Below are 16,514 nucleotides of genomic sequence, written 5' to 3'. Positions count from 1 at the left end.
AGTATATGCCTTCTTTAATTTAAGGGTTGTATGAGTTGTCGTAGGTGTCATATTATTGTGCTCCCTATTCGGCTGCCATTTTCACGCATTCATATTCTTCTAATTAAACAGAAATCAAAAAGAATATATATATAACTGAAGTTGAAACTTCAATTTAAAAATAAAGTACGCAACTTTCTCAACAATATAACATAAATAGGAGGGGGCGAAAAATGCATACAATAAAATACAATAAAAAAAAAAAAAAAACTGCAAAATGTGCTACTTGAAAAATTAATGCAAATAATAAAAAAAAAAAAAAATCTAAATTCAAAAGAACAAATTAGCCCCAAATTACATTCCCCCATTCCGTTGCACGAACATATGTGTATGTATTATTTATTTCCTTTAATTGCAATTTTGTCGTGTATAGTAATAACAGTTTTTATGTCATTGTAGCGTGAAAAATGCAAAAACTGGTCGTGGGTGCGGGTCATTTATATATATTATGAGTCATTTTTATATTTAAGTGTAGAAGAAAATACCCCCAAACAATTTATTTTTAAATTGCAATGAATTACTCAAATTTATCTTTCACTTTAAAACAATTTTAAAATTTAAGAATCTCCGACACCCAATCGCACAAAAATATTTCTGAAACATTTTATTTGAAAAAAAAAAAGAAAAAATATGAAAATATAATGCACAAAATAATTTTGTCTGTATTCTAAATATGTGCTCTTCGTCACTTTAGACAGTATTACATATATTAGAGGATTATTCAGAACGATATATTTTAATTCCTAAGTTTTTGCGAAATCGTTTATTCCCTGTGCGATGCATATATACCTATGGATATGTTCTGTCATTTGACATATTTCCTGCACTTTTCTATAAGATAGCCTTCTAATCACTTTCCGTTTTTTTTGGTCTATGTTTGGCTAAATAATTCAGCGCAACGTAATGCCATGTACAGCATAAGTGAATTATACACTTCAGTTATGTACAAAATATAGCAGAATCATTTTTATTAATATAATCGTTTTGCCACATCTTCCAAGATATATATAAAAAAAAGAAAAAATAAAAGAGGAGAAAAAATGCATTATAATAAGAATAATCCAAATTTTCTTCTGTCCATAATATCTTCGTTCGGGAATATAACAAAAGGAAAGAGTTTCTTTAAAAAATCGTTCAAAGAAAAGGAAATAAAATTAAGAAGCAACAAATTTACAGCGCATATTTTTTTCAAATCTGTTTTTATTGCATTAGTTTTATCTTTGTATTACCTTTTCCTACAAGTATGTAATTTCACTTAATTAAAAAACACACACCCTCTTACATCAATTATATTATCGCTCTTTTATTTACTCTAAACTACACCTATGTGCAAATTTTTGAAAGCAATCCTTTTCTTTTTTTTTATACTACAATTTTTATAGAACATAAAAACATTTACAGAAAATAAATATTCGCATTCACACTTAAATAACAGACATTCGAGGATATTATATCAAGAAATTTCTCCATTTTTAAAAGGATCCCGAGCTCCTAATGCTATCGAAAAACAGAAGAAAAACCCATTTCCATATAAACATAATGATAATAACAGTTCTTTTGGAAACTTGGATAAACAGAATGAAGACTTAAAGAAGAAAATTTCAAATGACAATCAATTGAAAACCAAGACAGGGAAGCAGGAAGAATACAATAAAAACGACATCATGTTCAGTTGTGCAAATATTGGTAATTGCGAAGATGTAACAGAAGATGAATTAAGCGATAAATTAAATAACATAAAGGGGGCTGTTAATGGCAAAACGATGAATCTTGTATGGAAATATGTAAATTATCATGAGAACGTAAATTCTGCTCGAATGCGACAAGAAATACAGAATTATTGTAAATTGGTAGCTGAACATTATAACATACCAGAAGAATTTGAATCGAAAAAATGCAAATATGTAGATGATAAAATAACGAATAAACTACTAAGAAAAGAACGTTTTGATTTTAAAAATATAGAGGATTTTGCTAAGGAAGATATTTGTGCAAGGTGGGAATTTCTGAGGTACATCAAACTGAAGAGAAGGTCGTGGAAAGAAGTACGGGAATCCTCAAAGGAAAAGTGGGAAAACTATATAAATGACGTATTCAAAAATTATAAAGCTAAAAAGTCAATCTGTAAATGTGGCGCTGATAAAAAAGGGTTCTGCCTCTGCCGATGGAAACCCAAACACTGATCACATTACGAGCGTACACACATGGAACGGAAAAGGGCAACAAGTTTTATATATACACTGCAATTGCAAAGTGTTCTAAAATATTCCTACATGGAGCAGACAAATAATGGATGAAAAATAAAAATGTCACGTAGAAAAAAATACTTACACGGATGGAGCATTTTGCTAATCAGGATTCTGCACCAGTCCGTACTCGAAATCTTATTAATTATGGAGGCTCACGGAATAATTTTGCGAGAAAAATTTAAGAGAGATGTTAATATTTCAGGGACACCTGTTGCATCATGTACAGTAGTGTAAAAAAAAAAAAAAAAAGAAATAATATAGCACAATTACGAATTACAAAACAATATATAAAATATATAGGTATATACATCTGCATATATGTATAGAGAGATTGACAGATGTAGAAATATCTGCGTAAATTCAAATGTTTCTACGAAAATTAAAAAAAAAAAAATTTTTTTACCACTTCTTAGTATCACTAATATGAGAAACATAAACAAAAGTAAACACTTTAATTATTCATATTATAAACAAAGTTCTAAAAGCTAAGTCCTTTGTTTTAATTTTGCATATATTTTTCATTCTATATTAAATAACACACTTTATTTTAACACTTATAACTAATAAATTTTATATAGGTAGTTTATTTTGTTCCAATCCATTTCTTCCTTATTTCACCTTTTACACAGTGTGATAAATTTGAAAATTTACACGTTGCCTCATTTTTCTTAAAATGTATCTTCGGCATAATTATGTCCTCATATTTCGCAAAATGGTTTACCTAGAACATTACTAGTCTAGGTCCCCTTTATCCAGAGGCATAATACATGTGAACATATACACTATTCCGCCTTACTATAAAATCGTAGCTTCTGCATTTTTATTTTTCGGCTACACATATCCGTTATGGTAAGTTTAACGCAATATATGACATTATTTATGTATAGGCCATATTACATAGTTCCGTATGCTATGCTGTGTTCATTTTCATCGGATATAGTACTCGAACTATTATAACTGTCAAATATTGAATCCCCCTCTGGAAGATAAATATTATACTGGAGCTCCCTTCTTATTCTTTTTCTTCTTCGTGAGAAAAGGTTTCCAAGTGAAGTGAACTGAAAGAAATAAACAAAAGAAAATAAAATCAAGTAAAAAAACATAAAATAAAGTAAAAATAATTGAAATTGAGCAAAATAACAAAAGGCGTGATTATGTAATATTTACGGAAGACATCTAGTACTGTAAGCAACGTTTTTGTTTTTACCTTCCATAAAACTGTTATAACTATTGTGATTGCCAATACAGAAAAAATTGTATACAAAGCAACTTTACTTAATGAAAATATCTGTGCGCTTATGAATCCTGAAATACCATCATTGCTATGTACTGCACTTGAAAATTCTGCTAGTTCTTTTGAGTCACTTACAGTTGGTAGTGTCGCAGCTTCCGAATTTACGGCAGTAATAGAATGCTTCACTTCACCTCTTTGTGCTAAATTTACTTTTTTATGATTAGGGTTATTCATGAAAGCTTGAACATATTCATTATACCTTTCTTTGAATGCTGTAGGTGATTTTTGGAAATCATATAATAGATCTGCGACCTTTCTATAACAAGGATTCCAAAGCAATTGAAAAGATAGTTTCAGTAATTCATATTTAGTAAAGAATTTTCTTGGATCATATGAGAAATAACCCTGAATATAACTTGTACAAGTGTTAAGTCCTATCTTTGTACATAATGGTTCAAAGGAAAAATATAATGGAATTCTCTCTTTAAGATAATCCAAATATACTTGACATGCATAATATGTATTATTCCGGATGTCCACTTTAATGGAATTATAATTTTCAATATAATCCATAAAGTTCTTCATTTGTTTTAAATATGTCAAAAAGTTTTCCCTAAATAAAGCTTTGTCTGGAAAACACACATCCTTATCTTTCTTTACATCATAACTATGAACAATAAATTTTTTCCATATCTCTTCAAAAAGATCAATTATATTCTGAAAATCGCTTTCCTTATTATTTGACTTAAGTTCTTTATACACTTCATCATGGAGCCAATAATTTATATCAAAACAATGCTTCTTGCGAAAAGTATCTTCACTATCATCTCGAACCAATTCCACGTTTTTTATGAGTTGTGTGCAAATTTTATGAAGTCCCTGGGCACTGGCGTCCCTATTTAATACGTCTCTACAGAAATTTTTGGCATCGTTTAAATTTTCCTTATTAATCAATTTTGTGTAAAATTTATATGAAGGTAACGCTCCTAGCTTAGGATTCTATAACATAAGAGAAAAGAAGAATTAATAGATATATACAATTTTTCAAGAATCTATATTTAATTGTCCCCTCCCCCTAATCCTATATACTAATAAAAGAAGATACAACCACTATCTAAAAAAGGGGAAATTACTGTTATGGCTTCCTCCATATGCTTATGTTATGGTCCCTTATATAATGGTTTATGTAAATTGGTAAAGTGGTAAAATTTATCAGTAAATAATTGGTCATATTTGGAAAAATGAAGAACTCCCAAAGTAAGCGTAAATAAGAATGTACTTAATGCATTATCGTTCAATGTTTTATGGAAATACTAATTTGGAAATTCCTTAATTCTGCATACATTTCAGGGAAGATAACATTTGTACCAAATTTGCACATTACAACATACATGTTATATTTAAATATATATATATTTAATTAAGCCCCATATGGAAAAAAAATATAAGATTTATGGAAAGAATAAATGAAAGATCATTATTCCTACTAATTATGAAGCAAATAGTGAAATATACAGTTTATAAATATTACAAATATATTGAAGCCGATTAATGTTGTTAAAATATTAATCCTCCATTCTTTCTATTTTAATTCTATTAATGGAACTGCTTCCATAGGAATCCCTTTTGCAACGGATATATAAAATGTAGATTTATTTTTTCCAGCTCTCTAATGTTAACTTCGCATTTTTATGTTCCCATGTATAAATGAATGTAGCAAAGGTTTGTTTTCTTTTTGTAAATAGAGGAAATTAAAAATTTAACCTTAATTATAAATAAGAGATACGAAAAAATTTTGAAGGATCAAATAGTTCCTTCTGAGATTACTAATTCCTTAAAAAATTATAATCTACATGGGTGACGTAAAGTCGAAATAATAGAGAAATACCAATATGTATGCCCCCCCTGTTTTATAAGCTTTATATTCTTGTAATAAATTGAAATTTACTCACAAGGAATAATTAATTAGTAATTAAAATGTTCATAAGTAGTAAAAACCAAAATAAACATATTTTCTATGGAAAAATATATTAATTTAATTACACAAAAAAAAAAAATAACGTTCTATTATATTAATTAAGAAACGAAAAATATCAGTAGGTTTTAAAAGAAATCTGTTAATTAAAAGGCAATATACACATGCTACATATATACATGTATACATATATATATACATATATATATAGTAGTAGAAATGAAACAAACAACTTATTATGTATTCCAATTAATAGCCATATGCAATATTTATAAATTCAAATGAACATCATATTAAATCACCTATTTATATTAAAGAGGTATACTGAACTACAAAAAAAAACTTAAAATAAAAAAGAACCTATATATAAATGGTACAAGTCAAACCTTATAACGTATTACGTGAATATGAACACCTATATACATAGGTGTATATACATATAGCCCCTCTTGAAAACACCGGAATTTTCAATTCAATCCTATTTGTACGTTATTAAATTTAAAGACCTCTAAAAATAGCATTTTTTCGTGATTCTAACTTATTCTGAATTTATTGGTTTCGCTAAAAGTTCTAAACACTTCTCTCATTTTATGGCACTTTAATAATTTCAAAGAATAATAAAGCATCATGCCCAGAAGTATGACACCAATACCAAGGACTACGTTATGTAAATTGGCTAGGTAAAATATGAATAAACATATTAACGTTAATAAAACTGGAGAATATATTTTACATTTCTTGGTGTAATAAAATAATTTATTTAAATTCGTTTCTGGCTTAATCAAGAATGTATCACTCCCTATTGAACATCTCACTGATTTCATTATTTCTAATTCAAACATGAAATCTATTTTTTTGATAAATTTTAAAATCCTTAAAAACAAAAATTTCCCATTAACCTTTCTTGATTTGGAGGGTTCATCTTCATCTCTTCCTATATATGAAAATACTTTTTTTATAGAGCTCTTTTTATTCCTTTTTATGTTTACTAAGCTCATTTCATAGTTATCATTTATATCATTCCTTCTGTTATGATTTCTTTCATTATCATCTCTTCTGTTATTACCTTCGCTATAACCATATTTTCTATTACGGTTCTCTCTATTGTTTTTCGCTTTATCACTTGAATCTTTATAATTCCTATCATGTCTGAATGTTTCCTCTATCCCGATAGGTTTATCATTTCGTTCTAATAAGTCCGATATTTTAGAAGCAAAACTTCTACGTTTGAAGGTGTAACATGACTTCCAAAAATCAATATCCATTTCTGATTCTTTACGTGATTTCAGACATTTCTTATCGTTCTTTCTGGATTTATTGGATTTCTTTTTACCAACTTTTTCACATCTTTCCACTGTCTTTTGAGCTGTACCAAATTTTTTTTCATCATATTTTACATCATCATTTTGCACATAGAATCCTTCTTTACTGCATTTTAATGCCTGATATCGCTTATTCAGTGTGTAAGCATCATCTAATTCGTCATATAGATCATCTAAGTTGCTCTGATCAGATTTTAATGAATTATAAGACTTATACTTACCTAGGGGGTAGTCTTCTAAAGAATAAAAGGATGTCATAAAGTGGGAATCAACTTTATTTTTTTCGTTTCCCTTTTCTTCATTGTTTATTTTATTTACACTTCCCTTTGAACTCGCTTTAGCATCCCTTAACACTTTTAATTGTTTTCCAGAATGGCACACCGTGTTTGTTTTATAGGAAATATTCTTATCGACCTTATTGTCATTAGATTCATTAGAAAAAGTCTTTGAACTATAATAGTTAGAAGGAGCACCTCCTTTATCAAGACTTCTCCTAGATCTATTTCTACTTAATACACTATATAAGCTCCTAGTTTCACACTTATCAGTAGTCCCGCGTGATTTGTTATAACATTTCTTAGCCACATCATTATTTACTTTTGAAGAAATAGATGTATACTTAGAACCATAATAACAATTATCGTGGTCACTTATTTTATTCAAAATTCTTTTTTCATTGTTACTATCACCTCTTACACCAAGGGACGTCCTGGAACCATAATAAATATCATCATCCTTTGATTTATCAGACTTTGCCTTCGACAGCTTATTATTTTTCGAAACGTCAAATGAACTTCTATAATTATAATAATCAGTATTAATGTTTGATTTATCAACACTTTTTTTAAGGCTACATTCCTTTTTTGATACGTTATATTGGATTTCCGAATTATAATGATCACGAATGGAATCGGTATCTTCGTAACGTTTGCCTCCTTTACCCATATTTAATTCTTTCTTATCTCTATTATTACGTCCTAATATATCGGATTGGCAATCAGAATAGTTATCCTTCTTTTTCATATTAGACACTTTCCTATTCCTATCATTATACATTAATCTATCATATTGACTGTCAAAGTAATCTTCATCCCGTGATGAATCACATGAGTTCCCATATTCCTCCTTTGGTGCATATAACGATCCTTTATTATAGGTACGATGCTCTATTTTATTAATTACATGCTCAAAATCTTTTTCAAGTTGTATATTAAGGATCTCTTTTTTTAACATCTCATAATGTTCCAATGCTTCGAATCTTTCCTTTGTAGCAACAGAATTCTGTAAAATATTAAACATTCTATTAAAATCGTCCATAAGTTCTATATCATTCAAATGTTTATTATGGTAATTATCTGTGTTGATTAATTCAGTGATCTTCCCTTTATCTTTAGCGTTATCCTTTTTATAAGTATGTGAATTTTTTTTATTTCTATCACCCATGGATTTATCGGATATAACACTAGTGTTGTCATCATTTTTGGAGTTACCATCTATAAAACTATTTTTTTCATTACGTTTTTTGTCATTTGTGTCTCCCTTTTTATCGCTATTTCTCTCTCCACTTCGTGAGTGATCATGGATATCACTATCTCTGTCATCAATCCTTTTTAATTTTTCTGTTATATGGTTCCTTTTGTCAGCAGCCATTTTTGATCTATCAATTGCACCGTCGTTTGTGTTACCAATTTTTCTGGATTTATAAGTTACATGGTTTCTTTCGTCACCACACTCTGATTTGCGAAGTGTACATATAATTCTGTCATCATCCAATTCGTCACATCCGATGCTGCCTCGCTCTTCATCTTTTGATTTACCAAATTGTTTGTTATCTTGGTGATCTTCTGACACATTAAGTTGCTCCTTAAGACTAACATTGTCTTTTAAAGTACCGTCGTATTGTTCGATAGCATTTGTATTATCTCCTGGTGTAACATCTAACGATTCCTCGACATTTACAACATCTTTTAAAGTCTCACCGAATTGTTCCTCAGAATTTCCCGTACTTTCGAGCATTGTAGTAACTACTTCAGTATTATCTTTATATTCTTCTAATTTTTGGAATTCCGGAGCAAGTTTGTCCTGTCTTAAAATATTTATACGATTATCATAATATCTGTAAACACCTTGGGTACCATAATCATGTTTTTTACCTTCATTATACCTTCTACATTCCCCTCCAACATGCTCGTCTTCATATTCATCATCTGCATATTCACCATGGTCGCTTTCATCATTTTCAGTTTTCGATCCCTTTGGCTGTTCATTATCATTGTTTTCGTGAAACCTTGATGGGTAAATTTCCTTTCCAAATTTGCTCATACCGTTAAAGATATGCAAGTTTTCATTGGAATAATCTTGCTCGTTTTTAAATACATCCAATGGGTTTTGAGCATTACTTCCATAGTTTCTATATCCATTATTTCGATTCTTATAATTTCTACCACCATTAGGGGATCTATTAACTGGGTTATTATAACTGTTTAGGTCTATTCTCGATTCCTGAAATCGTCTGTTTGCATTATTCCTCCCATTCATATTTCCACTTTTTTTTTTGCCACCGTGTGAATCACTTTTTGACGGATGTACCCCATTTCTAGGAATATCGTGCTTCGTTAATATATTAACCCCATTTTCAGTAGCGTTATCAATTTTATCTTCATTCACTTGTTCCTTAAAAGCATTATGATATTTCAATAAATTAAGTATTTGCTCTAAATCTTCTTTATAATGATCGTCATTATTTTCATCCGAGTTTCGCTTGCCCTGTGAATTATGAACATCGCTTTCACCAGATCTTAATATATCATATTTTTTATCATAATTATAATCATCATTAATTTTATCAAAATGCTTTTCCGTGTTGGCAGTACGCATTAATGAACTGTGTAACTTCTTAAAATGGTTATCTCTCCTATATTTTTCAAATATATTTTCAAAATTATCTTCATTTGGCAATTCATCAGTTATTTCATTAACTTCCTTCGCATCTCCTCCTTGTTGCTTCACCTGTGTGTTTACCCCATCATCAGGATTTAATGTCATATATCCCTTTTCAAATTTATCATCAAATGTTTCTGCATTAGCTTCTCCCTTAAAATCGTTGTAATGCTTCAGTAAATCAGATATCCTCTCCGAATCTTCATTATTGGATGATGCTTTATAATTTTGTTCAAACTTACAGCCACTAGAAACATTATCATTTTTATTAATTTCTCCGTCTCCATTAATGTCACCCGTAATTTTACCAAAAGATGCATTTACATTACTAACTCCTTTTAATGAGTAAAAGCCTTCCGTAAAATCACTATCCATTTTTATTTTATTAACTTTATCTTTAAAATCACTGTACTCCTTTAACGTATCGTGAGATTTATCAAAACTGACATTAACACTTGGTACCTCAAATTGTTTACTTGAGCTCCTATTACTACCTTGCATATTATCAAATGGTACATCCTCCTTCATATTACCACTATATTTAAAATTATCAAGTGTTCTGCTTTCACCGCAATCAAATTGTAATGATGAATAATTCACTTTAAAATCTTCATCGTCCTGTGTTTCATCACAATTTTCTTTAAAATTATTGTAATTTTTTAAATCTCCCAGTTGTTCTGAAGAAATATGGTCACCTTCTCCTGGGTTACTTGACCCAGCTGCTTTACTAACATTTGGTGAACGGAATGATTCCTCAGCATTTATCATAGAATTATAATTTGGATTATGTCCTTTATTATTATCATTGCTCCCACTATTTTCTAGGTTAGTGCAACGATTTACAGAACTTTCATCCTGTTTTCCGTAATAAATATCGCCTTTAAAGTTACTGCAATGCTCCATGGTGTCAAACCTTATTCCTAATTCATTTTTATCATTTGGAGCATCATTTGCTTGATGAAAATCGTTAGAGAAACTTAACGAATCAAATGACTCGCTCGTCATACTTCTACTATTATTACCATTTTCCCTAGCTTGCATGTTACTCTCTCCCACACCTTTATTATTGTATAATGAATAATCTAAATTATTTTGAAAATTGCTACGGAGGAATATTTCTTGTGGACGCTTTTTAGAAGAATGGTAATTTTCTCCTAGCACATCTGCTTCTCTGTCTTCATAAAGAGCATAACATGGCTCAAGGCTTATATTTGTATCTCCAATTAGCAATCTTCCCAACCTTACGCCTATTTCATTTGCTCTCCTTCTCTTAACCCATGATTCACCAAAGGTTGAGGTAGTATGCGTCTATAAAAAATTGAGAAAGGAATTCACCATGTTACATGTGTGAAAAATGAACACACTTTTTTTGTTTTATAACCTTTACGCGAAGGTTCCTTTATGAGCTGCACAGCGTATATGCATATATATATATATATATATATATATATATATATATATATATATATATATATATATATATATATATATATATATATTTATTTATTTATTTATTTATTTATTTATTTATTTATTTATTTATTTATTTATTTATTTATATACACATACAGACGCATGCGGTGCAACGACATATAACAACTGCTAAAAGGCAAAATGTTCTGTTCTGTTTACCTTATCGGAATTTTGCCATGTTGATGCTAAAACAACAAATGTACACGTCTTGAGCAAAAAATAAAAGAACCTATTTCTTTGGTTACGCATATGGCACCCCGTTTGAGAATCTGATTCATTCTCAAGAAATAAGTTATTATCTATTTGATAGTTTCTCCGATAATCCCCAATCGTCTTAGGATTGTATCTTCCCTTGGTCATTCTTTACTGTTTTATATTTATAAACATTTTATTGTAAGTTTCATTAACTAAATGTAAATATAAATATATAGCACATAATGCATAAGATCTAATTAAATTCTAATTAACGTACATTAAAGGAACTAGTGATTTTAAATCTAAGAAAATTCCCCTTCTGCATGTAATAACCATAATAGCAAAAAAAAAAAAGAATTTCCATAAACTAATTCTTAAAATAGATAACGCGAGCGTATTAATATGTAATAATATATATAACACATAAAATCATTAATTATAATTATATGTTCATGAAACAACATATTTTTATTCTGTAGAACTTATTCACAAATTATCGGAAAAAAAGAAAAATTGGGATATATTTTATTTCTAAAAATAACATGCAAGCCTATTATTAAATAATTTTTTTCTGTAACTAAAGACATAAAATAAAATATTAATTATAATAATTTCCATTTCAACCTTTTTTTTAATTATTCTTCTTACATAAATAAAAAAAAATATTATATTCTGTACATAAATAAGATTTAAAAAATTATTCCAAACAACAATAAATAATATATAATTCAATACATGCGGAGAACATAGGAAAAATAAAATCTGGACCCCTTTTTTTTTTTTTTTTTTTTTTTTTTTTTTCCCTTTATATGCGGCTGTTTTGCCTACCTGGTAAAAGTTCGTTTTAATTGTAATTCTATAACATATGATATTATGGTTACCATAAGAAGAAAAAAAAAACACTACAAGGTTATTTAAATAGAAACTACTTTGGAAATAAAAAATATATAATTGAAGACACATATAAATATTTTTTAATTCTGCCCATTTTTTATATCAACCAATTATTAATTTAGAATTTTTTTTCTTGGAGTACAAGAAGCATAAAATAGAAAATAAAAAATATAGTTTTATTTAATAATCCTATAATTAAAAATCCCAACACAAATTTTTTTATTAATCATTTTGTTATGATATATGATTATATCTTTAATTTAATAACAGGTCCTTTTAAAGAACATAAATTTCTCTTGTAACGTGGGTAAATTTCATATTTACCCGTAAAAAATTGGCGCACAGGCTTGTAAAGTAAATTAAAAAAAAAAAAAAGAAAAAGAAAAAAGAAACTTCCCATATTATTATTAAAAAAAAAAAAAATACTTCTTATTGGAACTTTTTTTTAGGATAACTCCAAACCATTATCGCGTTTCCTAACATATTTTTACACCTTGATCATTGTTGTCTACTATACATTATAGGATGTATTTTAATATTTATACTATAACATTTTTAATTACTTAAAAAACAAGAACCCTCAGTGGAACCTTTATTTTCCTGTTCCCATATTGAACTTTTAATTTTACGCTTCCCTTCATCTTTTTCTCATTTTATATTTTAAACGGCTGCTTAACAGGTGCTTCACATTTAACAAAAACATAAGGCGATATTAATATTCTAAAAGATATACTTTGAATATTATCGAAAAAAAATATATACATGTGCAATGCGTCGCTGCTGAGTATTAAAAGTGGTATATCCCCTTTTTACACATTTAATATAGTTTACCAATGCATCTATAAAAATCAGTTCATAAATGAGCTACTTTCCAACCCTCTTTCCCCTTTTTTTTTTTCCGTTATGTATAATTAGATTAATTACGCTGATAGGGGAGCCCCCCTAAATCACAAATATGTTAATCGTTAATTTTTGTCTAACATTTTTATTTAAAATAATATGTATATGTATTATCTACAATATAACGAAATAATGAATCACATCTGTCAGGGGAACAATTCATTCGCTTTTAAATTGGCTTATGCACGTATTAACCTTTTTTCAATGGTGTTGTGTTTTCATTCTTCTATAACGTAACTCGTTATTCTATTTTTCGAATAAACGCCTAGTTTCCTCAAAATTAGATAGATTTATAAATAAAATAATTTTATTCGCAACTATAATTTTCCACTATTCTGCAGAATTCACATTATAACTTTAATTTTAACATTTTTAATATATTTTTGTGTATAAAGGATGAACCCCGCAAAGTAGCATGTTTCCTTAATAATATGAGAATTTCTGAATCATAAAATTAAATAACTAATTAGCAGAAACATGACGTAGGGCAGGGTTTTTCCTTGCATTTACTTCTCAAATCTTTTATAGCATTACTTAGGTCTCAGATAGCATCAGATCCATATTCTCCAAAGGCAGGGCAGAAAAATTTACACAACATACATTACCCTACTTTTCACATGTGTATATATATGTACGGATAGGCATATGCGCCTTAGATCACAAGTATATGGCAACTTTATATTTAACTATTCGGAAGGATATCCATTTGTGATTAAAAAATAGCAAATAAAACCAGGGCTTATATGAACAATCTGTGCACGCATAGCCCATGCGAAAAAAAGAAGATAAAAGTTTAGGAAAACTAAATGAATTATTGAATCTAGAAAAAGCCATTTCTCAATATATTATAATTTTTACAGTGATTATTTTTATACAAAATCGGGCTATAAAATAATTGACATCCCCTTTTTTAAGAAAAACACACATATATACATACGTTGCAAAATGCGGATTTACCCATATGTTTCACCTTCCCCACAATTCCGATAACGAACCAATGCCTATACAGAAAAATGCAATAAAAATGAAAAGAATTATGCTCTCTGTTAACAAATATATGCCACAAATCATTATACTTAAATTAACACATGTAAAAGTTGGGAATTCAAATTAGTTCTTGTAATTAAAGCAAAGAACACATTTTTCGAACATTCCAAATTTCACATCATGCACTATACATGTATATATTAGTACACATATATATATCGATCGAATTTTCACGAATCAGCTAAAGCGAATAAATTCGAGTAATAACTCGCACAAATGTTTGTAAAAGAAGAAAGGAAAAACTTTTAAGAATATATGAATAGACTTATAAAAATGAAATATATATATGTCTAATTGGGGTAAGGCAGGAAATCATTAATAACCAACTCATGTTGCGGTATGTTCAAAGCGTAAATCACCTTCGCCATATTAGCTGTAAAAGTATGTTTGCACTGTTTCTTGTTTGTGCCCTGCCTTAGGCACTACACATTAGCATATTCAGTTAATACACAAAAAAATATATTTTTCATAACGCAAATTGGCACCTTCCAATATATAATTAACCTTAAAATTTCTTTATAATTCTGGGTTACCTTCCGCATGGTCTACTATATTTTGGCATCCAGTAGTGTAGCAAAAATATATGCTACGATAAAGATAGCTGTTCTCTCCTTTGATTAAAGCAAGTTTGATGGAAATGTATAACAGTAACGTAAGAAGTGTTCCAATTACTTATTGGAGAAAATATTTTATATTTTATGCAGGACACTCCAATTTTTTCCCCTTTTCCTTTTTATTCTAATTTTAAAGGGATTGCGATAACTGCTACAAAACTCAGAGTGTCTAACAGTTCTAATTCAACGTGTATGATAAACTTCTTAATAACAGTCTTCTATTTTTATATAAACGATTTACCACTATGCCTATAAGTATTAAAATATTTTATTTTCCCCAATTTTAATTCTTTGTAATTTATTATGTACATATTTTTTTGATCTAGAGGCGATCAATTTTTCATAGGTCTACTCTATCTCAGTATTTGTGTTGCAATACATATTACTGTTCGAATCGCCAACACCATCTTCTGTTGGTGATTCATCATACATTTCTCCACCGTAATGATCCAAAAAAACATTTTCATAACATTTCACACCCGTTTGGGTTACATTATCAGGACACATTGATGCAATATGTTGCCTTTAAAAAAGTGATTGTCCAACCGTTCCAGTGAATGATTTATCGAGGAATCTCATCTTTCCAACTGGATTCCCCTAAAAGTTTTGAAAATATAAAATTTTAAAGATATTTTATTCATAATATAGGAATAACCATTTAACTGAAAAATTAAAGCACAGACGCAAATTATTACTACAGGTGTAAGAAAACAACATTAAACAGATATGCAAATTTTCAAACATGACCTTTATACTTACATTGTCAAAATTCTCCCATTTATGATATATTAAAAAAAAGGGAGAATATATAAATTTTGGACAAAAGGTTATACATATTTCTTTTTTCTATCTATCTATCTTTTTTTTTTTTTTTTTTTTTTTTTATTCTTGGGTATATTTTTAAAAGCAACATTTTTTCCTCTCTACAATAATATAATGCAAAAGACTTTATTGCAATAGCTATATTATTTTGATTTATTTTCTCTTCCTGTATGACAAATAATATTTCAAAAATGTTATTATTAATTTTGTGATGAAAACATTATCATGTAACTTTTCGTCAGCTTATTTTGTATATTCTCAAATATGGAACATTTGCTTTCCTCTTCCAATTTTAATTATTAAAAGTAAATAACATACTATTAGTAAATGAAGAACGTATAGAACAACATGGTATTTCTTCCAGCAGAAAATTTTACATTTCATTAAAATGCATTATTTTATATAAAAGTAAATATATTAATTGGAAATTTACAAGTTTTTAAAGTTTTTGAATTGTAGCATTTTTTTGAAAGCAACACAAAAAGCGCCTTTGCGCCATTTAAAGTGTAGAAATACATAAAAAGCCATTTATTTAATAATATTAAGAATACAAAAACAAAAAATTTTAATCTTTTTTCGTTTAAATATTCGTACAACCAAAAAGACACTTTTCAAATAAATCAAACTTAAAACAAAATCAATTTTTTACATAAAATTGACATAACAAAAATGCAGTTATAATTAGACAAAACGGGATAAAAAGAATATATAGTGGAATGTAATAAAGGTGTATAATATATATAATTTAATATAAAAATATATAACATATAAGACATGGTGTAATAAAATAAAACAACGATTTATTAAAAA

General features: G+C 28.4%; 3 protein-coding genes and 1 pseudogene across 3 annotated transcripts, besides 1 other annotated feature; 1 reads left to right on the top strand and 3 right to left on the bottom strand.

Annotated features, from left to right (window-relative positions):
• Positions 1–1,079: 1,079 nt before the first annotated feature.
• On the top strand, positions 1,080–2,222 carry PKNH_0623400 (Plasmodium exported protein (PHIST), unknown function; the record flags this gene model as incomplete). The annotated part of the gene is made up of 2 exons (XM_002261867.1): positions 1,080–1,280; positions 1,422–2,222. 2 exons carry the CDS (start codon positions 1,080–1,082, stop codon positions 2,220–2,222), a joined length of 1,002 nt encoding a protein of 333 aa, XP_002261903.1.
• A 959-nt stretch (positions 2,223–3,181) lies between these two features.
• On the bottom strand, positions 3,182–4,673 carry PKNH_0623300 (KIR-like protein; the record flags this gene model as incomplete). The annotated part of the gene is made up of 3 exons (XM_002261866.1): positions 3,182–3,346; positions 3,496–4,521; positions 4,656–4,673. 3 exons carry the CDS (start codon positions 4,671–4,673, stop codon positions 3,182–3,184), a joined length of 1,209 nt encoding a protein of 402 aa, XP_002261902.1.
• Positions 4,674–6,030: 1,357 nt separating this feature from the next.
• On the bottom strand, positions 6,031–11,592 carry PKNH_0623200 (Plasmodium exported protein, unknown function; the record flags this gene model as incomplete). The annotated part of the gene is made up of 2 exons (XM_039113745.1): positions 6,031–11,067; positions 11,392–11,592. The coding sequence occupies 2 exons, from the start codon at positions 11,590–11,592 to the stop codon at positions 6,031–6,033; spliced, it is 5,238 nt and encodes a 1,745-aa protein (XP_038969550.1).
• A 3,192-nt stretch (positions 11,593–14,784) lies between these two features.
• PKNH_0623150 lies at positions 14,785–15,717 on the bottom strand (annotated as a pseudogene).
• Positions 14,785–15,717: a sequence feature (Plasmodium exported protein, unknown function, pseudogene).
• Positions 15,718–16,514: the final 797 nt, after the last annotated feature.

The sequence above is a fragment of the Plasmodium knowlesi genome (assembly GCF_000006355.2).
Source record: "Plasmodium knowlesi strain H genome assembly, chromosome: 6".
NCBI classification, from domain to species: domain Eukaryota; phylum Apicomplexa; class Aconoidasida; order Haemosporida; family Plasmodiidae; genus Plasmodium; species Plasmodium knowlesi.
This window is presented reverse-complemented; position numbering and strand designations above follow the sequence as displayed.